We start from the raw sequence: 26490 nt of genomic DNA, 5'->3' as shown, positions 1-26490 counted from the left end.
GGAAGATCCCCTGGAGAAGGGAAAGGCTACCCATGCCAGTATTGTGGCCTGGAGAATTCCATGGAAAAAGTTTAATTCATGCACCCCAATGCTCATAGTAGTACTTTTTACAGCAGCCAAGAAATGGAAGCAAACCGACTGCCAATGAAGATATGACTGATTTTAAAAGATGTAGTGTATATATATAAACATAGACACACAGATACATATACCCCAAATAGAATATTACTCAGCCATGAAGAAGGAAATTCAGTACCATCATCATCACCACCATCGTCACCATCACCATCTTCACTGCGATCACCAACACCATCATCAATATTACCAATGTTATCTCAGCACCATCAGCATGAGCATGACCATCACCACCATCAGCAACACCGTCATTATTGTTTTCCTTGTAATCACAGCACCATCATCAGACTCATCACCACCATCTCCAGGATCATGACCAGCAACACCACCAGGAACACCACCGTCATCTTCCTTGTTAACACCAGCCCCATCATCAGGATCATTATTACCACCACCAGCAACACCACTATCGTCATCATCCTTGTTATCAGCGTACAATCATCACTATCATCATCACCACCAGCAACACCGCCGTCATCTTCCTTGTCATCACAGCACCATCAGCAGGGCCTCAACACCACCATGATCACCACCATCACCGTGACCATCACCACCACCAGCAGCAACACCGCCGTCATCTTCCTTGTCATCACAGCACCATCATCAGGGCCTCAACACCATCATTATCACCACCATCATCGTGACCATCACCACCACCACCAGCAACACCGCCGTCATCTTCCTTGTCATCACAGCACCATCAGCAGGGCCTCAACACCACCATGATCACCACCATCATCGTGACCATCACCACCAGCAGCAACACCACCGTCATCTTCCTTGTTACCACAGCACCATCATCAGGACCTCAACACCACCATGATCACCACCATCACTGTGACCATCATCACCAGCAGCAACACCGCCGTCATCTTCCTTGTCATCACAGCACCATCAGCAGGGCCTCAACACCACCATGATCACCACCATGACCATGGCCAGCACCACCACCACCAGCAGCAACACCATCATCACCGTCTTCCTTGTTATCCTAGCACCATCAGCAGGATCATCATCACCATCACCATGATCAGGACCAGCAACACCGCCGTCATCTTCCTTGTCATCACAGCACCATCACCAGGACCATGATTACCACCACCAGCAACACCATTATCATCATCCTTGTTGTCACCATACCATCATCACAATCATCATCACGGTCATGGCTGTCAACACCACCAGCAACACCGCCGTCATCTTCCTTGTTATCACAGCACCATCACCAGGACCATCATCACCATTATCACCACCATCGTCATGACCATCACCACCAGCAACACCGCCGTCATCTTCCTTGTTATCACAGCACCGTCATCAGGACCATCATCACCATTATCACCACCATCATCACGACCATAATCGCCACCAGCAGCAACACCGCCGTCATCTTCCTTATCACACCAGCATCACCAGGACCATGATTCCCACCACCAGCAACACCATTATCGTCGTCATCCTTGTTGTCACCATACCATCATCCCTATGATCACCACGGTCATGACCAGCAACACCACCAGCAACACCGTCATCATCCCTGTTGTCACAGCACCGTCATGAGTTCCATCAAAATCGTCATCACTACAATCACCACGATCATCGTTCCCCTCATCACCACTCATCACCATCACAGTCTTCATTTATATCAACAACTTCACCAAAATCACCTACTAGAACTATATTTATTCATCTATCGGCTGGTTGCGCATTTTACTACTAGGATGTCAGAGTTGTATTTAAAAGGACTTAAAATCAAAGCTCTAACAACCCCTTGTGGCATATCCATTCATTAAACTGCCTACAGATAAAATACGCAACTTGACCTTCTTGAAGGTCTGTCCAAAAACTTACTGTACATAGACCCCAGTTTCTTTAATGATTCACTTTTTTTTTTTTCCTATTTTTTCCCTATTGGCAGAAATGAGTATTTGTTTATGTTTGGTATAGGAACGTATCAAGTCCAGATGACTGGATAAACAAGTGTAGTACATATACACAATGGACGTTTACTTGGCCATAAAAAGAATTTGAGTCAGTTCTAGTGAGGTACGTGAGCCTAGAGCCCGTGGTACAGAATGAAAAAGTCAGAAAGAGAAAAAACTAATGTGTATATATATGTATATATACACATATATATAGTATATATATATATACATATATACACATATATATAGTATATACATATATACACATATATATATACATACATACATATATATATACACACATACATATACATACATACATATATATACACACATATATATATACAGATATCGCAGAAGGTGATGGCACCCCACTCCAGTACTCTTGCCTGGAAAATCCCACGGACGGAGGAGCCTGGTAGGCTGCAGTTCAAGGAGTCGCTAACCGTCAGACATTATTCAGCGACTTCACTCTCACTTTTCACTTTCATGCATTGGAGAAGGCAATGGCAACCCACTCCAGTACTCTTGCCTGGAGAATCCCAGGGATGAGGGAGGCTGGTGGGCTGCTGTCTATGGGGTCGCACAGGGTCAGACACGACTGAAGCGACTTAGCATCATATATCTATATATATATATATACAATCTAGAAAAATGACATTGATGAACTATTTGCAGGGAAGGAATGGAGATGCAAGTATAGAGAATGCACTTGGGGGGAGGGAGAGAGTGGCAGGGATGGAGAAAGCAGCATCAACCTATATACACTATCAACTGTAAGATGGACAGCAGGTGAGAAGCTGCTGCATAGCAGAGGGAGCCCAGGCTGGTGCTCCGTGATGACCTGGAGGAGTGGTATGGGGCAAAAGGCGGCGCAGGAGTGAGTGCATGTGTGTTTACTTACAGCTGACTTGCACTGTTGTACGAAGAAAACCAACATAATATCTCAAAAGAAAAAAATTTTTTTTTAATTTTAAAATCATCTCTGAAAAAAGGAAAATGAGCCAGGTTGAATTTTGTGAGGTCTTGTTTCTGCCAATTCTTCATATAGTTAGTCCCCTCCTGAAAGACGGTCTTCATATAGCCATCAGTTCAGTTCAGTTGCTCAGTCGTGTCTGACTCTTTGCAACCCCATGGACTGCAGGCCTCCCTGTCCATCACCAACTCCCGGAGTTTTTATAGACAAACACATCTTGTTTATGACTTTTACAGAAAAGATCTTTGCCAGCATGACCTTCAGGGTCATTAGAATATAGCTTCACGGGGCCTGTGCGTGCTAAGTTGTTACGTCAGTCATGTTCGACCCTTTGTGACCCCATGGACTGTAGCCCACCAGACTCCTCTGTCCATGGGATTTCCCAGGCAAGAAGACTGGAGTGGGTGGCCCTTTCCTCCTCCTCCACCTCCTCCAGGGGAATCTTCCTGACCCAGGGATTGCAACAGCATCTCCTGCTTAGGCAGGCAGATTCTTTACCGCTGAGCCACCAGGGCCCACCCTCCCTAAATGAGTAAGCCAACGGGGACACGGATATAGTCACACACATACTGAAAAAGGGCCAGTTAGTTTGGGAGCAAGTGTTCCAGAATATGAACCTCTGGATTCTGTCCTTCATTTCTGTGTGCTTAAGAGAAGATGCCCAAATGACTTCATGAACTCATTCCTTCACACAGAGGGGCCGCAAACGTCTATGAAGGACAGTATTTTACATTCTTAAACCACATGGCCTCTGCTGCACCCTGCCCCTGCAGTGTGAGAGTAGCCACAGAAAATAGGCCAATTCGAGGGTGTGGCTATGTTCCATTCACTTTTTTCTATTTTTTGCAGTGGCAGGACGGATCCAGCCTCTGGGTTACACTGCCCACTCCTGCTTCACATCTCTGCAAGGCAATGGGGGGCACTCTTCAGTTCAATACCTGTCCGTGTTGGGCTTCTCAATTTTTGCTAAAAGCACGTCTGTCAATACTCTCTTTAGCTCAGTTGATGCCGGGAACACACTGACCTGCAATTCACTGACCACAGCGGCCGCACTTCAGTTCCTCGGCTGAGCAAACACTTCCAATTCACTCGCTCCATCTCTTTAAACAATGACGCTTCTCAAAGAGAATCGATCTGAACGTCAGCCTCTGGGCTCCACCACTGAAGCCGTGATTCATGCTCTCAAAAGTACCCCTCCCCACAGCAACGGGGACGTCCTTCAAGCTCCTCCCGAGTGGATTCTGACCCTGCGTCAAGCGTCTGTGTCTCTCTAAATATCTGCATATCTCTCCAACCTGTGACATTATCGTGTTCATTATACTAAACGATTATTCCAGGTAGCTGTCTGGTTTCTCCTGTGTGGTAACAAGGACAGGGGTAGCGACCACATTGAGCCAAGTGGACTGATAATTAGAAGCTGACCAGTAAGTGTTCTTGAGAGTCCCTTGGACAGCGAGGAGACCAAGCAAGTCCATCCTAAAGGATGTCAATCCTGAATACTCACTGGAAGGACGGATGCTGAAGCTGAAACTCCAATACTTTGGCCACCCGATGCAAAGAGTTGACTCACTGGAAAAGACCCTGATCCCGACTCATTGGAAAAGACCCTGATCCCGGGAAAGATTGAGGGCAGGAGGAGAAGGGAACGACAGAGGATGAGATGGTTGGATGGCATCACCGACTCAATGGACGTTGAGAGTAAGCAAACTCCAGGAGATGGTGAAAGACAGGGAAGCCTGTCCTTGAGGTCACAAAGAATTAGACATGACTGAGCGACTGAGCAACAACAATAAATAAGTATTCATGAGATCAAAGAAGACAGGTGAATAACTGGGTTTTTGTTCATGTCAGGGCCCACAGAATAGGAAACGTTAACAACCAAGCCAAAGAAAGTCAGTGAAGCAAGGTTACCAGTGGTGCCCCCGGGATTTGCAGAGCTGCAGGACAAGGGAAAACCAGGTATGACCACCATCCCGAGAACCCACCCACCTACGATACAAAAAGCCCAGGCCTGGCACAGTGGACAAGAATCTGCCTGTCAATGCAGGGGACGTGGGTTCAATCCCCGGCCCGGGAAGATTGCACACGCCTCAGAGCAACTAAGCCCATGATTCACAAGTACTGAGACCCCAAGGCTCAACGACTTAAGCCCGTGTGCATAGAACCCGTGCTCCACAGCAAGAGAAGGCACTGCAGTGCGAAGACCACCCACCACAACTGGAGAGGAGCCCCCGCTCACTGCAACGAGGATAAAAGCCTCGCCCAGCAATGAAGACCCAGCACAACCAAAATTTTAAAAAAGAGCCCAGGAAGCAGAAAGCAGCTACTGAGCATCATGACCTTCTGTGCTTCTTGCAGAGTCCACTAAATAAAGAAAATGAGGAAGGGAACTTGTCAGTTTCCCAACCTCCCAGGGGAGTATGCTGAAAAGTCATTCAAACACAATTTTGTTTCTTGGGGGATGGGAAGACAAGACATTCTTCTCTGCTGAGCAGAGGGGAAGAAGACTGTGAGGGTCTCAGGAGGGTTTCCCAAGGAGAGAGAGATGGTTTGTGGAAGCAGGAAGGTGGAAGGCAGTTGTTCTAGCTTCTTCTGACCTCAGCAGGAGGTGCAGATAGAAAATACACAGTCCAGGTTGTATTAAGATTCCTAGCACAGTTGATATTTAACATGGAGAATCAACAAGGACCTACTGTCCAGCACAGGGAACTCAGCTCAATACTCGGTAATAACCTTATAGTCACCAGGGGGAAGGATGGGATGAAGGGACAGTCAGGGAGTTTGGGATGGACGTGGACACACCATTGTATTTACCATGGCGAACCAGCAAGGACCTGCTGTCCAGCACAGGGAACTCTGCTCAATCCTCTGTATATTATATGGTCACTGGGGGAAGGATGGGGGAAGGGATAGTCTAGGGGTTTGGGATAGACATGGACACACTGCTGTATTTAACATGGAGAACCAGCAAGGACCTGCTGAACAGCACAGGGAACTCTGCTCCATGTCATGTGGCAGCCTGGATGGGAAGGGAGTTTGGGGGAGAGTGGATCCATGTATACCTATGGCTCAGCTCCTCTGCTGTCCACCTGAAACCATCAGGACAGAATTAATCGGCTATACCTCAGTGCAAAATGCTTTGGGTGTTAAACTAAAAGAAAGGAAAAGATTACTAGCGCAACTGGAACAGATGACCACCAACTAAAACTGAAGTCAGCTGTGTCCAACTCTTTGTGACCCCATGAACTACAACCAAATGTCCATGGGAGTTCCCAGGCATGAATTCTAGAGTGGGTTGCCATGTCCTTCTCCAGAGCTTCCAGACCCAAGTTCTCTCCTGCACTGTAGGCAGACACTTTACCGTCTGAGCCATCAGGGAAGTCTGATCAACTAGGTGGCTTTATTTAAGCAACAAGAATGTGACAGTCACACGGTTCTGCAGAACAGACGTGCAGTAGTAAGGAGTTCACAGGGTGGGTTCCTTCCGTGGGTTGTGAGGGAAGCTCTGTTCCATCTCTCTCTCTCAGCTCAGAGTTGTTGGTGTTGGTCCATGGTGGGTTTTGGCTTGGAGATGCACCCCTTCCATCTCTGCGTCTCTGCCTCCATCATCGTAGCTGTTTTCCCTCTGAATCTCTGCGGGCTTCATTCTGATCTCATCCCCTCCCCAAAACCCACTTCCATTGACCTCTTCTCTTTTTCCTCCTATTTCTCCTCCATCATCCTCCTTCTCCCAATGTAAGGGCTCAATCCCTGTTTATTAAATTCATGATCTGCTCATACAAAAGGTATGAACACTTCTGATAGATTTGGGTTTTTTTTTTTAAGATCCACTCTCCAGACTGAAGAACGTTTTGCCCAAGAGAAAACAAAGACCAAGCTTGCTGGTGATGTGTTTGACTCTCTTCCCTCCTATATTCAGTTCAGTTCAGTTGCTCAGTCATGTCCAACTCTTTGCAACCCCATGAATCACAGCACACCAGGCCTCCCTGTCCATCACCAACTCCCAGAGTTCACCCAAACTCACGTGCATTGAGTCGGTGATGCCATCCAGCCATCTCATCCTCGGTCGTCCCCTTCTCCTCCTGCCCCCAATCCCTCCCCACATCAGAGTCTTTTCCAATGAGTCAACTCTTCACATGAGGTGGCCGAAGGATTGGAGTTTCAGCCTCAGCATCAGTCCTTCCAATGAACACCCAGGACTCCTATATTAGTTCCTTCTGAAATGCTGATGCAAACGCTTCACTAGGACTCCATGGGCAAAGCTCACAGAGAAGGGACAGCTTCCCACAAGCAAATTTTTTTTTTCTTTTTATACAGTCGTAGAAAGTAAGGAAGTGAGATTTACAGGGTTCTTATGTTTTATTTCTCCCACTGCCAACTCCCTACCACGTAAGCATCAGTCTGCTCTCAGTACGAGCTTGAGTGTCCTGCTATTTTTTTTTTCTGGTTTTGCTTTTCATATTTGAAACATAACTGAAAAGAACACAGTATTCGTCTCTGTCGGACTTCCTTTACTAAACATATTGTCACTGAGATCCACCCATATTGTTGCCAATGGCAGGATTTCCTTCTTTTAATGGTGGAATCATATCCCACTGAATATATCGATCACATCTTGTTTGTCCTTTCATCCACTGATGGACACTGATTTCATCCACTGATGGACTGTCCATATCTTGGCTATTGTAACTAATGGTACAATGAACACAGGGGTGCATACATCTTCCTAAGTTAGTATCTTTTGCTTTCTTTGGATAAATACTCAGAAGCGGGTTTGATGGATCTTATGGCTGCAGTTTTGTTTTGTTTTTTTTCTTTTTTTGAGGAACCTCCACACTGTTTTCCATAGGGGCTGTACCGATTTACATTCCTGCCAACAGCTAACAGGAGTTCGCTCTTGCCCACATCCTTGCCAAATCTGTCTTTTCAACATCAGGTGTTCTAAGAGGTGTGAAGGGATATCTCCCAGTGTTGACTTGCAGTTCCCTGATATTAAAGAGGTTGAGCATCTTTTCAAGTACCCACTGACCTTGTGTTATAGCTTCTTCGGAAAACACCTATTCTGATTTTCTGCCCATTTTTATCATAAATAGAAATTTTTGAATGAATACACTAACTCTTCTTATACAGGCACCAGTTATAACAGATTTAGGGTCCCTGCTAATACAGTATGCCCTGGTTTTTACCTTGATGACATTTGTAAGAGCCCTATTTCCAGATCAGGTGACATTCATACATATTGGGGGGCTGCTAAAAGTTCGACATATCTTTGTGGGGGAGGACACAATTCAACCTCTACTCAGTTCCATTCGGTTCAGTCGTTCAGTCATGTCCGACTCTTTGCGACCCCATGAATCACATCACACCAGGCCTCCCTGTCCATCACCAACTCCCAGAGTTCACTCAAAATATAAACTCAAAATACATGACGAGAAAAAAGTCTGAAGAATGCTTAGCCAAGGCATGGTCTCTAAAAGTTTTTAAAAGATTCCAACTGACATTCTGTGTGTGCTAAGTCGCTTCAGTCACGTTCGACTCTTTGCGACCCCATGGACTGTAGTCCCCCAGGCTCTTGTGTCCATGGGATTCTCCAGACAAGAATACTGGAGTGGGTTGCCATTTCCTTCTCCAGGGGATCTTCCCAACCCAGGGCTCGAACCCACATCTATTATGAATCCTGCATTGACAGGCGGGTTCTTTACCACTGAACCACCAGGGAATCCCAATGAGCATTTATACACTCCCAGACTATATCCCACCCCTGCCACATCTCATGTGCCGCCAGGCACCTCATGCTACCTCCTCATAGCTTATCTACTTTAAACCATGACCATAGTAATTATAACACTAAGGGGTCTCCCCTGGGGGCTCAGTGATGAGGACAGTCGTCCCGCCAACGCAGGAGACCAGAGTTCAATCCCTGGTCTGCAAAGATTCCACATGCCACAGAGTAACTAAGTGTATGCACCACAAGTACTGAGCCCATGCACCACAAGTACTGAGCCCGTGCACCACAAGTACTGAGCCTGTGCTCCACAACAGGAGAAACCTCGGCAAGAAAAAGCCCGAGCACAGCAACTAGCAAAAACCTCTGTGCAGCCCTAAATAAATAAGGTAAGTAATAATTTTAAAAAGTAACAATAATAATGGGCTTCTCAGCACTAGTAATAAAAGCCTGCTTGCCAATGCAGGAGACACAAGATACCCGGGTTCTATCCCTGGGTCGGGAAGATCCCCTGGGGAAGGACATGGCAACTCACTCCAGTATTCTTGCCTGGAAAATCCCACGGACAGAGGAACTTGGCGGGCTACGTCCATGGGGTCGCAAAGAGTTGGGCATGACTGAGTGGCTAACACACACACAATAATAATAATAATTGCACAACCTTAATTTTTAAAAAAGGCTAGAGGAAGAGCATTTTCCCCTAAGTCTAGAGAAAGCCCTCTGAGATGTTAAGCTCAACTCTTTTTCCTACCTGTGAACTTTAATTAATTCCTTGGAAACGATTCCATCTCCATGAAATCAAATTATAGACGACTGCATTTAAAGCCGGGCAACCCACCGCTATCCCTGAAATGCAAGTGCGTTAGTGTGCTGGCTATTCCGTCACAATTTTCTGCTTCCTTCTCCTGGAACACCTCTGGGGTTTGCTGTTTTGGGGAAACATGCAGCTTCAGAAAGACTGAAGCTGGTAATTGTCATGCAGAGGGTTTCCTGTGGGGAAATTGAAGTCTCAGCTGCAAAAACACTTCCTCCTTGGTGCTTCCTCCTTGGTGCACATGATCTGCCTGTTGCAGGAAGCAGAGGGGATCAATTTTGTTTCTCGTTCTATAATTCTTATTCGATCTATATTACTTTTTTTTTAAGTATGAAAATATTTCAGGTTCAATATAGATGAGCCAAGAACTACATGCATTTGCCAAAAAAAAAAAAAAAAACCTGCTGATATATATACACTGAAAATGATAATGTCAGTCACTCAGTCGTGTCTGACTCTTTGCGACCCCGTGGACTATAGCCCACCAGGCTTCTCTGTCCATGGGATTCTCCCAGCAAGAATACTGGAGTGGGTTGCCGTGCCCTTCTCCAGGGGATCCTCCCGACCCAGGGATCGAACCTGCATCTCCGGCACTGCAGGTAGATTCTTTACTATCTGAGCCACCAGAGAACCCCACCCATATACAGCACCATGCATAAAACAGACAGCTAGTGGGAAGCTGCTATGTATAGCTCAGGGACCTCAGCTCAGTGCTCTGGGATGACCGAGAGGGGTAATGGGGGGGTGGGTGGGGGGCTCAAGAGGGAAAGGGTCCATGTATACGTATGTATGGCTGATTCACATTGCTGAGCAGCAGAAACTAGCACGATATTGTAAAGCAATTATCCACCAATTAAAAAAATAATAATATGGCTGCCACACGCATGTCATGACCAATGAGAGAAAAGGCACGCCTACAGGTTGATACTGGCTATGACTCTTAGTACCAAGACCTCCAACCAAGAGTCAGATAATTAACGGACGGGTTATCCACAGCAGCCTAGGGAGGACCTCGTCATTCTGTGATCCACGTGCTGGTTGAATTCCCCGGTCACTCCCGGGTAATATGATCACTGGGTCGTAGGATAGTCAATCTACTAAAATCCCTTTCTTTGGGAGCGGGGGAAGAGGAAGGCAAATATCCTTATACAATATGCTAATCTCATTACCTGACTTAAAAGGAAATATCGAACTGAGCTTTCTTATGTTTTTATCTATTTAATTTTCTTAGGGAAGAGACAATTTCCTCTCTACAATTTACTACTCTATTTTTTAAATTTAAACTTTTTTTTTTTTTTAATTTTTGCATGCACTCCACTTCATGGGGGACCTTATTTTCCTCCCAGGGATCAAGCCCACACCTCCTGCATTGGAAAGTGGAGTCTTCACCACTGGACCACCAGGGAAGTCCCTAAGGTATTTGTCAAAATGTAGAAAATTAATATTATAGTGATATAAGATTTCTGGAGTCTAAAATGTAGCATTATGACAGTATTTCACTAGGCAAAGATTTCAGAGGAGCAGCAAAGTTTTAATGACATTTTTTTTTCCTAATTTCAGAAGATAAGTATATTTGAATTTGGTAAGAAAGGAAACTTGTCCTCTTTGACATAAATTTTACTGCACAGTCTGTTGAGAAGAAAAATAGGCATTAGCATTCCTTCGGATGTAATTCCATTTATGAATCCTCCAATGTCAAAAAATAGAGCGATGGGGAAAAAAAAAAAAAAACCCAAGTGACTACTTTGCATGTTGAATTGCACCATCAAAGCACCTCCCTATAGATCTGACATGGTTTTTATTTATCCCTCTCCCTCTCACCATTCTGTACATTTTTATGTCTTGGTCCATCTAGAGAAGCAACAACGAAGAAGCTTAGCTTTCGGAAACTCGGAAAGAGTTTCTTCATCTCACGGTAAAGGAGTGGATGTCTGGATCATCATCTCAAGACTGATGGGAACATTCCCATCATGGGTCCTCAATAGAAAAGATAACTTTCCAATTCTTTCTTTTTTTTTTTTTTTTTTTTTCTCCATGGTAACTTAAAACACTCCCTGCTTGAATTCACTGTGCCTATTGACGCCTTTCTGAAGCTTATAGTTTTTGCTGGGACTCATGTACTTTCCCATCAAAGGGCTTATATCTCTTTACATCATCTTTTTTGTTGTTTTTGTGGCTCACTCGTGTCCAACTCTTTGCGACCCCATAGACTGCAGCATACCAGGCCTCCCTGTCTGTAAGGAGTTAGTTGCTTGTTGAAGGCGATGGCACCCAACTCCAGGACTCTTGCCCAGAGAATCCCATGGACGGAGGAGCCTGGAAGGCTGCAGTCCACGGGGTCACTGCACCAACTTCCGGAGCTTGCTCAAACTCATGTCCATTGAGTCGGTGATGCCATCCAACCATCTCATCCTCTGTCATCCCCTTCTCCTCCTGCCCTCAATCTTTCCCAGCATCAGGGTCTTTTCAAATGAGTCTGTTCTTTGAATTAGGTGGCCAAAGGATTGGAATTTCAGCTTCAGCATCAGTCCTTCCAATGAACACCCAGGCCTGATCCCCTTTGGGATAGAATGGTTGGATCTCCTTGCAGTCCAAGGGACTCTCAAGAGTCTTCTCCAAAACCACAGTTCAAAAGCATCAATTCTTCAGTGCTCAGCTTTCTTTATAGTCAAACTCCCACATCTGTACATGACCACTGGAAAAACCACAGCTTTGACTAAACAGACCTTTGCTGGATTCACCCAAAAACCTTGCATAGGCTAAGTACAAACAGTGATTCATCACTATTTCTCAGTGAACCATCCAAGAAGGCTGTGAGGAGAATAAGAAATGGAGGAGAGAAGAAAAAATGCACAAAGATTCCCCATTGGGCTCTAAAGACCCACAGAGGATCTGGCTCGAGTTAGAACCACAGTGAAGATATAGCTTGTGAGGTGAACATGTCCCCTTTTGGATAGAATGATGGATTATGTCACATCATAAAACAGAGCACAACCCAGCTGAAAGCACCCGTCTTAAGGCAAAAGGATAGGAGTGCTCCGGGACATGTCATTTTCAGAACTCGTGGAAACTACAAAAGCTCCTTGACTTCAGACAAATCGATACTCTCAGTGTTCCTCCCTTTCAGATGGGCACACACCCTCTTCCCCAGGGGAAAACTCCAGGACTGTACACGGGACCACAGTCACGTCAGACAAAGCAGTGTCCTAATGAAGGGAAAATTCAAAGTGCCTGGGGACTCTGGGAGGAAGGCACAGTCTTGTCATCTCCATGTGCAATTTGGCTTTTTCCAGAAAATCGGAACACACAGGATCTTGAGGGGATTATGGGCGGTTTTTCTTATGGATTTTCCTCCTAAATCATATACACAGACACACACAGACACAGGACAAACTACACACCAACCTGCGTCATCACCACTCCAAATCATCAGAGACGTGAAATCTACCAACAATTTTTTGGTTTTTTTGCATTTTAAAAAATCTGTTTCCAGTTGTAGAAACTTACTTTTCCAAGCCTACATAGAATATTCCACTGAATTAATGAGATAGAGACGACTTTGTGTCTCAGCTTCATTTCATCCTAACAAGGGGTCAGGGAGTGAACAAACAGCCCTTTTTCACACTTTCTGTCTGCAAGCTCCCCGGTGATTTGCAGGTCCGATTTACTGACGCAGGGCTGTTGTCGTGCACGCCTCACAACCTCTCTGCAGTCCTGATAGCCGAACTGAATGGAGTATCACCTTCTGTTTGCTATCACTGCAGCCTGCATGTCTCTGTATGCAGCGAAAGAAGTGAAGTCGCTCAGTCGTGTCCGACCCTCAGCGACCCCGTGGACTGCAGCCTTCCAGGCTCCTCCGTCCAGGGGATTCTCCGGGCAAGAGTCCTGGAGTGGGGCGCCGTCGCCTTCAACACGCAACCAACTCCTTAGAGAAACAGCGTCGGTACACGTAAAGGGGGTAAAACGTGAAACAAAGTCGTGTTTAACCGTAAAGGAGAGAACGTGAAACTAACTCATTACAGAAACACTCTGCTTAACCGTAAAGGAAGTAAGAGGTGAAATTAATTCATGTCTAACTGTAAAGGGAGTAACAGATGAAATTAATTCGTTACAGAATCATCCTGGTTAACTGTAAAGGGAGTAGCACATGAAACTCATTCATATGTAACTATAAGGAGAAAACAAGAAATTAATTCATTACAGAACCCTCCTGGTTCACCATAAACGGAATAACATATGCAATTAATTCACGTGTAACTATAAAGGAGAAAATATGAAACTACTTCATTACACCAACAGCCTGGTTAACCTACTTCATTACACCAACAGCCTGGTTAACCTAATTCATTACACCAACAGCCTGGTTAACCTAATTCATTACATCAACAGCCTGGTTAACCTAATTCATTACACCAACAGCCTGGTTAACCATAAAGGAGAAAACCTAACAGGAATTCATCGTACCAACATTAATGAAGGTAATTCATTATACAAACAGCCTGGTCTCAGCAAGCAGGGCACCAGACAGACAGAAATCTACTCCCCTTCACGACACTGAAGAAACTTAAATCTTCCAGTGACAGATACTGGTAATGAGACCAACGCTGAATGGCCATAACACTGAAGTCACAAGAACATACCCATGTTTTCTATTTTCTAATTATTTCCTATACAGTAGCTTAGACCCAAATCACTATAATATGAAAAGACATTCACAGGAGATGTAACAGTATTGGGCTTCCCTGGTGGCTCAGACAGGAAAGAATCTGCCTGCAATGCAGGAGACCTGGGTTTGATCCCTGGGTCAGGAAGATCCCCTGGAGAAGGGCATGGCTACTCACTCCAGTATTCTTGCCTGGAGAATCCCAAGGATGGAGGAGCCTGGCAGGCTACAGTCCATGCAGTCGCAAAGAGTCGGACATAATTGAGCAACTAACCACACCCACACAGACACAATACTATTATTATTCATAAGGGAGGTCACTTCACGCTAAGGAGGTTGAAGGCTTCACCAAGACGAGATACAAAATAAACAACAGTGTCCAAACCAGCATCGTCTCTGGCAGCAAATGAAGCTATTACAGGTCCTGGGGGTGGGATGAAAGAAAGTGAAAGTCTCTAGCTCGTGTCTGACTCTTTGCGACCCCATGGACTATACAATCTGTGGAATTCTCCAGGCCAGAACACTGGAGTGGGTAGCCTTTCCCTTCTCCAGGAGATCTTCCCAACCCAAGGATTGAACCCAGGTCTCCTGCATCGCTGGTAGATTCTTTACCAGCTGACCTACAAGGGAAGCCCTTGTGGGTGGTGGGATACTGAACAAATAACGAGCAAATTTTTGGACACGCACACATATTCTAGCAGACTAACTTGCACCTCCACTTTCTAACAGTTTTTTTAAAATATTGCTTGTAAATATGCATAGATAGCAAACGTGGTTTTTAATATATCCTAAGTGATTTGGACGAGATGGGTAGATAGCATCATCGACACAATGGATATGAATTTGAGCAAACTCCGGGAGATGTCGAAGGACAGGGAAGCCTGGCATGCTGTGGTCCACGGGGTCACAAAGAGTCGCACACAGCTGAGCAACTTAACAACAACGATGTCCCTGGGACTTGTTGTAGGAATGGGAAAAAAATTATAAACTGCCAAGTGAGTTAAAACTCATATTCTGGAAGATGACAAGTGCAATGGGAAATTCTCTTCCTTAGAGAACAGGTTTTCTAACTTGCAAGGCATGCCAAGCCAGTAATATTCTTTGAAACATGCAAAATTTCTAAACCCTCCACAGGATTATTCTTCTATTGGAGAACTTCTTAGGCTGGGAGAGAAACACATGTTGCCAGAAATCCACTCTCGTTTAACCGTGTTCACAACATACTAAACTGTTTTCAATTATCCCTTGTCAGGGAGATATTTATCTAATAATCTTTCCCAATTATCTCCACTTACAAGCCACGTCTACACAACGTCAAACATCCCCCTGACATGAAAATGGGAAGCAATTAGTGACTCTCACGTAGCTTCGTGCTGATATGGACTGGCTAAAACACCTGTCTCACCGTGTTAACTAGCACAGCTTTAAGTTTTTCACCTAGATCCCCGCCCCCCCCCCCCGCATACACCTATTTGTGACTTGATGAGAAGAGAAAGGCACTTAATTTTTCCTTTATCTGACGTTAAAAAAAAAAAAAGAATTGTGCTATTGTCTTCTGCTGTTCTGAGAGCCTGTTGCAAGAAATGCATTTTAATGCTTCTTTGGTGATTAATTTCTGTAAATCAAGTGGGATGATAAATCAAGTGGGATGCTAAAAATCCAGTGGACGACTCAGGCCGTAAAAGACAAAGCTTAGGAATAAAGCAGAAGGTAATACTCTGCTCTTTGTTAAAAAGAAAAAAAAAAGGCTATTCCTGATATATTGTCATTTGCAGCAATGTGGATGGATTGAGAGCTGATGATACTAAGTGAAGTGATTCAGAAACAGGAAGGCAAATATCATGTGATATCGCTTATATGTGGAATCTACACCATGGCACAAAGGAAGTTATCTATGAAAGAGAAACAGACTCGGAGGCACAAGAGACCAGATGTGTGGCTGCCTAAGGGTAGGGGGAGGGATGTAACAGGACTTTGGGATGAGCAGATGGAAACTACTGTATTTAGAACAGACAAGCAAGCAAGTTCCTACTGTACAGCAAAGGGGACCACATTCAATATCCAGTGATAAACCACCATGGAAATGAACATAAAAATCAATATATGTGTGTGTGCGTGTGTAACTGAATCTCTTTGCTGTACGGCAGAAACTAACTCAACATTGTAACTCAACTACACTTCAATTAAAATATATTCCAGTTCTCAAAACTCCCCTTTTGTTCAAGCCATATTAGGAACTGTCAGAAGTGACAGACCCTCGGTCCCATTTCCTAAGCTGACCCTTCCACTATGACATATAAACACTTACGTTACAGACAATCTACATGAACGATGGACAGGACGTTATGGTAGACAGATACCTATGGACAAATTAGCTGAAAAGTTCTGGTTCTCCGGGATCCCCTAGTGGTTCAGACGATCAAGAATCTGCCTGTCACGCAGGACACCCGGGTTCGATCATTGGGGCGGGAATACTGCCTGCAGTATTCTTGCCTGGAGGATCCCATGGACAGAGGAGCCTGGTGGGCTACAGTCCATGGGGTCGCAAAGAGTCAGACAAGAGTGAGCGAGAAACATTTTCAGGTGCTCTGTTCTTGTATTAACTATGCTTCACAAACATCCGATTAGGGGCTGGATATGCGTGCAAAGAAGTCTCCCAGCTCATCTCTATTTTATACCCAAGGAAAACGAGGCACGCACTAGCTTAAGAACCCGCCCATAATCACTCAACCGGCAAGGGAACAGGCTGGCATTTGCAGGCTGGCAGGCGTGTTCTTAGCCAATCAACGCTGCAAGCTCAGTGGAAGAAGTGAAGCAAGCTGACAGTCGGGATGATTCAGAGAAGTTACTTCGTCCCTACCTTCAGAGAAGCACTGTACGCAATTATCAAGGCAGGGGAACAACCAAAGCAACCATGCAAACACAAATGGATAGACAAGTAGATGTAGGTATGCGGTGAAATATCACTCAGCTGTTAAAAAGGAAATTCCTACTGTCTGCGGCAAAGTGAGTGGGCCTCGATGGCATAACGCTAAGTGAGATTGGTGTTTAAAAAGCACAAATATTGTATTCACATCTATATGGAATCTAAAAATCATAATGGATCACTTATATGTAGAATCTAAAAAAAATAATAATAGTACAAGGGAACCTCTTTACAAAACAGAGGCACAGACGTAGAGAACCAACTTATGGTTACCAAGGGGTAAGGAGCAGGGCAGGGATAAACTGGGAGATTGGGATTGGCAAATACACATGACTCTATAAAAATTAGATAACAAGCAGGAACCTACTGCATAGTTCAGGGAACTCTGTTCAACACTCTGTAGTGAGCTATGCCAGAAAAGAATCTGAAAAAGGGGATATACGTATATATTTAGCAGATTCACTTTGCTGTCCAGCAGAAACTAACACAGCATTGTATACCATCTATACTCCAATTAAAAAGTTTTCTAAACTCATAGAAGAAGAGATCAGATTTGCTAAGAAGAGATCAGATTTGCTATGAGTTTTCCAAACTCATAGAAGAAGAGATCAGATTTGCTGCAGCCAGAAGTGGGGTATGGGGGGGTGGCAGAGGCGTAGAGCGTTGGATAAAAGTTGTCAGAATGTAGAAGCTTCCAGTTCTAAGATAAACAAGCACCAAGGGTGTAATGTACAGGGTTGACAGCTGTAGTTACCATTGCTCGATGAGACACGGGCAACTGGGAGATCACGCCAGGCCAGGTTCGATGCGTGAGACAGGGTGCTCAGGGCTGGTGCTCTGGAATGCCCCTGAGGGATGGGATGGGGAGGGAGGTGGGAGGGGTGTTCAGGATGGGGAGCACATGTACCCCCATGGCTGATTCATGTCGATGTATGGCAAAAACAACCACAATATTGTAAAGTCATTAGCCTCCAATTAAAATAACTTTTTTAAAAGAGTACAGCCTAACAGTTCTCATCACAAGGAAAAAAAAATCTTTCCTTTTTCTTCCTTTTTCCTACAGCTATATGAGATCTGTGGTGGTAGGTGCTATAGTTGCTCTGTTGTGTCCAACTCTGTGCAACCCTACGGAGTGTAGCCTGCAAGCTCCTCTGTCCACGGGATTCCCCAGGCAAGAATACTGGAGTGGGTTGCTGTGCCCTCCCTTCCAGGGGATCGAACTCATGTCTCCTGCAGGCAGATTCGTGACAGACGGTGCCTCCAGGGAAGCCCACGAGAAGACAGACGTTAGCTGAAACTATTGCGGTGATCGTGTCTCTCAGTTCATGGAAGTCAAACCGTCATGCTGTCTGCCTTCAACTTGCATGGTGATGTCCCTCAGAGACATCTCACTAAAACTGGGGAGGGGAGAGAATTAACTGACATCCTCTCAAATAAATTCACCAGTAAGTTGTTTTTCAAAAGGGGAGAGAATCCACCTGACTGCAGAAGAGATCAGATCTTGAGGTCTTGACCGAAGGAACAAGGAGCGGAAGAGATTATGCTAACACAGGAAGAAGCCATTCAGAGGTACAGCTGCTTCTAAATGTCAGATGAGGGAAGAGAACCATTTGGGTGTTTTCCTTGATGCCGTTCACTTATACCCACTCTGGGCATCTGGAGATCTTTAAAAGCGCCTTCATGACATTGCCTTCATTCGATCCCTGAGGTGGGAAGACCCCCTGCAGGAGGAAATGGCAACCAACCCCAGTATTCTTGCCTGGAGAATCCCATGGACAGAGGAGCCTGGCGGGCTACAGTCCATGGGGCTACAAAGAGTCAGACACAACCGAGCAACTAGCATTTTCACTACGCTCCTGTGAATACTAGTAAGGTTTGCAATAAACCTCTTTTGACACCTCCAACCAAAAGTTGGGTGTCTGCTTTCTAGAGTTTAAACCTCACATCTTCAAAATCTCCACCCAGCCATCACAACTAACGTTGACTCCTTGACATGTATAAACAAAAGCAGTAAATTTTTAACTACCCAGCATTAAAGTCACAGTTTAATAAAAACAAGCTATTCTGGCATTACAAAGGTAAACAAAGGAATTACCATCTCAGAATGAGTCGTGACGGAGAAACTTCACATTAACTGTTTAGTGGTGTGTGGGTTGTTTTCAATCAGGGAAACACTTTACGATAAATTTCGAACTGTGATAAAAGCTGCCCAAATTTTGTATGAGATTTCTGTCGCTGCCGTAACAAATCACCACCAATGTTGCAGCTTCAAGCGGCAGCTACTGAGGCTCTTAGAGATCTGAAGGCCAGAGTTCCACCAGGCTAAAATTGAGGGGTGGGCAGAGCTTTCTGGAGACTCAAGGGGAGAAATCTTGTCTTTTCCAGCTTCGAGAAGCTGCCGAATCCCACGACTTCCGGCTCCGTCTTGTCCTCCAAGGCAGCAATGGCTGCTGCGCCTTTTCCCTGTTGCTTTCCTCTGGCCCTGCTCGCCTTTTCTCTCTCCCTCATCCACAATTAACGGTCTCCGAGATCACATATGGACCCAGCCAGATAAGCCGGAGTATATTCTCTGCATCTTAAAGTCAACGGGTAAGCAGGTATTAATTTTAGATGCAACCTCCTCCGCTTAGCATGCTAAGGTAATAAGAGTCAATGTTTCCTGGGCCTAGGACTTGCCGTTCCCTCCATTTGTGGTCATGCATGCCTGCCAGGTGACTTCTGTCGCGTCGTGTCTGACCCTTTGCAACCCCATGGACTGCAGCAGCCAGGCTCCTCTGTCTATGGGATTCTCCAGGCAAAAACAATGGAGTGAGTTGCCATTTCCTCCTCCAGGGACTTTCCGCCACCCAGGGATCGAAGCCACGCCTTCTGCATTGCAGACAGGTTCTTTACCACTGAGCCACCCGGGAAGCCCGCCCTTCTCTGGGGGAGCCACTCTTCTGCTTACAATAAGTGCGTGTCTCTGGAAATTAAGAATGGCTGTCTCTGTTGCCATAACAACATGTAAAGCTTAACTGGAATGTGACACCAACCCATAATTACATTATTGGTAGCGAAGCCACATGGACATACCAACTGATCAAAGCATCAGGACAAACCAATAAATAAATAAATAACCGAGTGCCAAAGTGGAATTCCAAATAGCTGGCATCACCATACATCCATTTAATCAAAGGCACAGTTACAAATTTAGATATGCCCTAAAGGAAACTTTGCAGGGACCAGCATGAAGCCATAATTTCCATGTGTTATGGCAGAAGTAGGGTTTCTTCATTTAGGAAGAACCAGTAATTAAATATCTAAACCTCCATGTTCATTGTCAAACGGACACGAGTTATCTTTTTTAAACGCACAGAACTCCTGACCCAATAGGCTGCAATTTTCTGTTTCTGCAGACACACAGGCCTGTGGCTTCACTCACCAGTGAAAATCCATTATTTATATATTATAGGGAGATCAATTTTAGCTATTCAGCCCCTATTAGATTTCTGACTCTCCTGTCAAGATGGTGTGAGATACGGCATACAAAAGTGCTATAAAAATACCCCAGGAGTCAACAAGCAGCACTGCCTTTATTCTTAAATTTAGATTGTTTCTCTGTTAGGCAGCATTTTTCACGTTTTTTTTTCACCCCAAATTCCTACTGAATACTGAACCACAAAGAAATGGCCAAATTGCTTATGGTTTCCATCCACACAATTGCACACTTATGAGTCTGCCATCAAGGAAGCTATTGACTTTCCTTCCTGGATGGTCTAATTGTGCCCTACCTCTCAAGGCTCAGACTTTAAAGGACCTGCCTGCAATTCGGGAGACCCTCGTTTGATCCCTGGGTTGGGAAGGTGCCTTGAAGAAGGGAATGGCAGCCCACTCCAGTTTTTTTTTTTGCCTGGAGAATCCCATGGACAGAGGAGCCTGGTGGGCTATAGTCCAAGAGGTCAGAAAGAGACAGACATGTCTGAGGGACTAACACTGGTTTTCACTTTCTCATAAGGAGGCATTCCCTTTGAAGCACGTTCCTTATTTGGAAGGGTAGCACTCTCAAGTTACCTGTTCCTAAACACCAGCATGTCAAATTTATTGTGAAAGCAATTTTAAGCTTTTACCTGGGTTTGTTCCCTCTACCCTGCCTCCCCTTCCATCTTTCTTTTAATTCCTTCATGTGGACAGCTCATGATGAGAAAGTTTAGGACTTAGGTGGCTTTGAAAGGAAAACCCTTAATTCGCTTGGGACGGTGTCCTTGTCGATGCACCAAGGAGGTACTAGGAGCTGCCACATGCAAGGGCAGCTCAGGGCACGGCATGGAAGTAAGGCACCCGGTGTCACTCCTTGAACCCCATTCAGCCCTCGACAATGCAAGGTGATTGGTTCGTCTGTCTCCATAGCAACAAGGAGGCCGTCTCCATGCCAACCTATGCTGATATGATGACGCCCAACCCTTCCATATCTTTCCCTGGACGTCATCTGTCATCTCCCTAACAGACACCTGTGGCCTGGTTTCTCCTGAACAGTCCTCACACCACCTCCCTGCGCCCACCCTGAGAAAGAACCCGATGGCGGACGCGATGCAATTCTGGATATCCCTGAGTAATGTCATCGCTTGTGGCCAGACTCTCAGTTGAGTCTCATGGAGAAACATCTCTCAAGGATTAAAGAGGGCAAAAAAAGGAAGACAAAGGTGTGCGTGAAAGTTACCAAAGATGCATTTTGGTTTTCAGAGTAGACACGGATGGCTACTATGATGCCTCTAAAATTTAAATTCCAGGAAGATTGCATTCTACCCTTTTCCTTCTCCTGGTACGAAAACAGCACATGTAAATAAGAAATGAAAAAAAGAAAAGGGTCTACACTGTATCCAGTGGTCTGGTTAGTCTGTATCAAACATTTTAATTCAAAGTCTTCACAGACAAGGAGATAGCCAAGTTTGACTAGCGTGGGATTAAGTTATAATAATATATAGAATGTGATGGCTTTCACAGACTTTTACTGCTGTGTTATCCAAGCCAAAAAAAAAGGGGGGGGTCATTTTGTTCTAGTGAGAACATAATTTTTCTCATGGACCTAGCCCAACTTCATTCTGGTTAGCCTTTTGAAGTCTACACAAAGAAGGAGATACCCAAGTTTTACAAGCACTGGATTTAGATGGAACATTACTGTTACCAAGACTTTCACTGCTGAGTTATCCAAAAGCAAAGGGGGTATTGGGTCCCAGCAAGAACATTATTTTTCTGACGTAGCTAGACTCTTCTGAGGACACACATCTGCCATTTGCCGGCAGTGACTACTGGAAGGAAAGGACGTCCAAGTGTACGGCGACAAGGTGGCTTCTCAACAACCAATTCCAATCGTTCAATGAACTATCCCTCGCTTGGGTATTTAAAACAATCGCTGGTTCCTGTTAAGACTCAAAAGGAAAAGTGCTAGCATCTTAAAACGTTAAAGCCAAAGGCACTATTCCTGATATGATTTTCAGTGGCTCCCTGAAGGCCGATCATGTTAATTCTATTAGTCTCTTTAGATTCACCTTTTACAGGTGATCCCAGTGTAACCTATAAGACTATACACTCACATGGATTCTCATCTGGGAATAAAGATGAGAACAATACTACAAAGGCAATGTCCGGAAAGAACTAAGTCCTTCATTACAGGGCTGTCCAGCTGCGTAAATACACACTGCACAAAGTCACAAGTGATAACTGCACTGTGACGATGAAAGGTAATAACTGGGTCCTAGAAATATCACGCACAGGACGTGATAAAAGGCTTTCGGGCACACGGGGAGGCTGACCCAGCAGGTGCGCTCTGCCGAAGACGCGTACTCACCGTCCTCCGTGGGCACGTAGATGTTCAGGTAGAGGCAGTCCTCATTCTGGTCCTGTACGTAGGTCATCAGGGTGTCCAGGTTGGCCGTGAACCACACGGGCAGCATGTCGTGCAGGAGCGACCTCTCGTCCAGGTGCTGGGGGCAGACGGCAGCGAACTGGGTGGCATTGCGGACCCCGGTCCACGAGGAGGGGGGCTCGGGGGGCTGGAAGCGCCTCTCCCCGGTGGGCGGCGAGGCGTAAGGGACCCCCAGGTACTGCTCCACGGGACCCAGGATCTCATTGGGCAGCGGCGTTCTCAAGCCCCGGATCTTGCCGTAGTTGGTGCTGACCACGGGGTACTGGGCCTGGCTGTCGATGACCGTGAACTTGACGGCCAGGGCGGTGATCCACAGCAGGACGTTGGAGTTGACCATGACGCAGACGGGGGTGAAGGCCAGCGGAAGCCATAACAGTCCCTGGGGTCTCGACATGGCTCACGCGCACATCCAGGGTTGGGTGGGTGAGGCGTCCGGGGGCGGAGACTCTGAGCAGAACAGACAGGGCACTGGGGGGGCCCTCGGGGAGAGAGAGGGGCTTCCAAGGACCGAGAGCCGGGAGAGGTGAAGGGCTTCCTGTGGACCCACTCCCGATGAGGCATAGACAGAGCCCAAGGTCAACAGCCAGCCCGGCGGTGGTCCTGACCGCCCATTGCAAGACCGCTGCGCTGCCTTAATCCTGCACCGGATTCCCGCTACTGCAGGGCTCCAAAGATGCCAGGCCCGTCCAGCACCTCCCAGCAATAGTGGTCCTTTATAAGAACGCTGACGCACAGCAGGCAGCCTGCAGGAAAAGGAAAAAGCAGACACAGGTGATAAACGGAAGACCGGCGTCACCGTTGGCATTTTTCGTCTTCCGGGAAACCCTACACATCACTCCAGGAAATCCTTTTTCACCGATCAATCTAGTGCATGGTCTCTCCAGGCCGTAGACTCTAGCCAGTGTCCTGACAACTTCCACACTGAACTCCCCCACCGGAGAACAAAATATTCCAGGAACCCTGGAGACTTTGTTACAATGAACCAACATGTCACCACAACATGTATTGATAGCGATGCAGACAACGGTATGGACATCTAATTTGGTTCTTGGATTTGCCGGGTGGCTCAGTGGTAAAGAACCCGCCTGCCACTGCAAGAGACGTGTGTTCCATCCCTGAGTTTGGAAGATCCCCTGGAGGAGGGCATGGCAACCCACTCCAGTATTCTTGCCTGGATAATCCCATGGACAGAGGAGCCTGGCAGGCCACACTTCATACAGTCACACAAGTTCCTAAGTGTAGCAACTAAACAACAAGTACGATTTCACTATTATTGATATCAGCCCGTCAATGGACGGGCACAACCTAAACACTGTTTCTGGGATGTTCAAAAAAACAGTTCAGTTCAGTTCAGTTCAGTTCAGTCGCTCAGTCGTGTCCAAGTCTTTGCGACCCCATGAATCGCAGCCCACCAGGCCTCCGTGTCCATCACCAGCTCCCGGAGTCCACCCACACTCACGTCCATCAAGTTGGTGACACCATCCAGCCATCTCATCCTCTGTCCTCCCCTTCTCCTCCTGCCACAATCCCTCCCAGCATCAGAGTCTTTTCCAATGAGTCAATTCTTTGCATAAGGTGGCCAAAGTACTGGAGTTTCAGCTTTAGCATCGTTCCTTCCAAAGAACACCCAGGGCTGATCTCCCTCAGAATGGACTGGTTGGATCTCCTTGCAGTCCAAGGGACTCTCAAGACTCTTCTCCAACACCACAGTTCAAAAGCATCAATTCTCCAGTTACTTTTATAAAATAGATAAACAAGAACCTACTGTACAGCACAGGGAGCTATACCCAATATTTTACAACAAGCTATACGGGAAAAGAATCAGAAATACACACACATACACACACTCAACTCATATATAGCTGAATCAACACTGAAAACCAACTATACTTCAATTTAAAAAATGAATATTAAAAAAAAATCACTATGCCCTAAAATATTATGAGTGGAACTCTGAAAGTCTTCTAAGATGTGGAAAACAGGTCAGCTTCATGCCACGTGGACATTTATCAGCCAATACCAAGGACATGCCAAGTTGTTTAGTCATGTCCGACTCTTTGCAACGCTATGGACTGTAGCTCGCCAAGCTCCTCTGCCCATGGAATTCTCCAGGCAAAAACACTGGAGTGGGTTGCCACTTCCTTCTCCAGCGGGATCTTGCAGATTCAGGATTGGAACCCACATCTCTTAAGTCTCCTGCACTGGCGGGCCAGTTCTCTCCCACTAGCACCACCTAAGAGGTCCAACAGAAAGGGAGCATCAAATTGAAAGAGCCTGCTAAAGCAAAAGATGTTAAGAGACACAGGTTCGATCCTTGGGCCACAAAGATCCCCTAGAGGAGGAAATGGTAGTTCAGTCCACTATTCTTGTCCGTTGAATCCCATGGACAGAGGAGCCTGGAGGGCTACCGTCCATAGGGTCGCAAAGAGTCGGAACACGACTAAAACGACTAAGCGGGCATGCCGACAATGAATACTTATCAGTCTTGGGCGGCTCAACAGCACGCATCTGGGCTCCAGACATTGTTGCCCTGAACCTTAGCTTCCTTGGAAGAGACTGGACAACATGGTAGGTACATCTCCAGGATCATCAACAAGTCATGCAGCCTCTGTCATATCAAGTCATCATTCACAATTAAGAGTGTTGGTACAGCGATCCTGATTTTCATGTCAAATACGGCCTGCCTTCCAGAGGAAACCCTGAAGCCTATATAAGAAGCTTATGATACATCTAAGCTATCGACCTGTGGAGTTTGGGAGGAGTCCACTTTCCAAGAGTGACATCCTTGGGAATGAATTCCCTGGCAATCCAGAGATCAGGTCTCCATGCCCTCACTGCCAAGGACCCAGGTTCAATCCCTGATTGGGGAACTAAAGATCCTGCAAGCCACTTGCTTCCCCCTAACCTCCCCTAAAAAAAAAACAAAAAAAAAAACTGACCATTTCTCTGCATCTGGGTGTGGATCCCACAACTCTCAATAGATAAGGGATGTATGATATTGATAAGACTGTCACACGCGAGCATTACAATTAATGCATTAGAGACAGACGATATTTCAAGTGATCATATAAGGATGCTACTTTTAAAAAATCAACATTTTCTATTGAAGTGTATAGTTCATTACAGGCTTCCCAGGGGGCTCAGTGGTAAAGAATCTGCCTCCAATGCAGGAGACTTGGGCTCGATTGCTGCATTGAGAATAACCGCCCTCCCCCCCCGGGAGGAGGGCATGGAAACCCACTCCAGTATTCCTGCCTGGAGAACCCCATGGACAGAGGAGCCTGGTGGGCTACGGTCCATGGGGTTGCAAGAGCTGGACGCCGAGTTAAGTGACTAAACAATATAGTTGATTATACTGTTGTGTTATTTTCGGCCATACAGCAAAGTGATTCACTTATACCTTCCGATACTTTAATAATGCTTT

General features: G+C 45.8%; 1 protein-coding gene and 1 long non-coding RNA gene across 2 annotated transcripts in view; both read right to left on the bottom strand.

The window, feature by feature from the left end:
* Nucleotides 1–23803, bottom strand: part of NLGN4X (neuroligin 4 X-linked) — a 300908-nt gene extending 277105 nt beyond the window's left edge. The window contains exon 1 of the mRNA XM_040266374.1: nt 22989–23803. Within this exon, the coding sequence (XP_040122308.1) occupies nt 22989–23460 (472 nt within the window). The 5' untranslated portion in view covers nt 23461–23803. The remainder of the gene's footprint in view (nt 1–22988) is intronic.
* LOC120882384 lies at nt 276–1066 on the bottom strand. The gene is made up of 3 exons (XR_005725489.1): nt 657–1066; nt 343–437; nt 276–289 (listed from the first exon to the last, which is right to left on the bottom strand). It is a non-coding gene; the product is annotated as an uncharacterized LOC120882384 (long non-coding RNA).
* Nucleotides 23804–26490: the final 2687 nt, after the last annotated feature.

The sequence above is a fragment of the Oryx dammah genome, unplaced genomic scaffold (assembly GCF_014754425.2).
Source record: "Oryx dammah isolate SB20612 unplaced genomic scaffold, SCBI_Odam_1.1 HiC_scaffold_23, whole genome shotgun sequence".
Taxonomy (NCBI): Eukaryota; Metazoa; Chordata; class Mammalia; order Artiodactyla; family Bovidae; genus Oryx; species Oryx dammah.
Note: the sequence above shows the minus strand (reverse complement) of the source record. Positions and strands in the feature narration are given on the sequence as shown.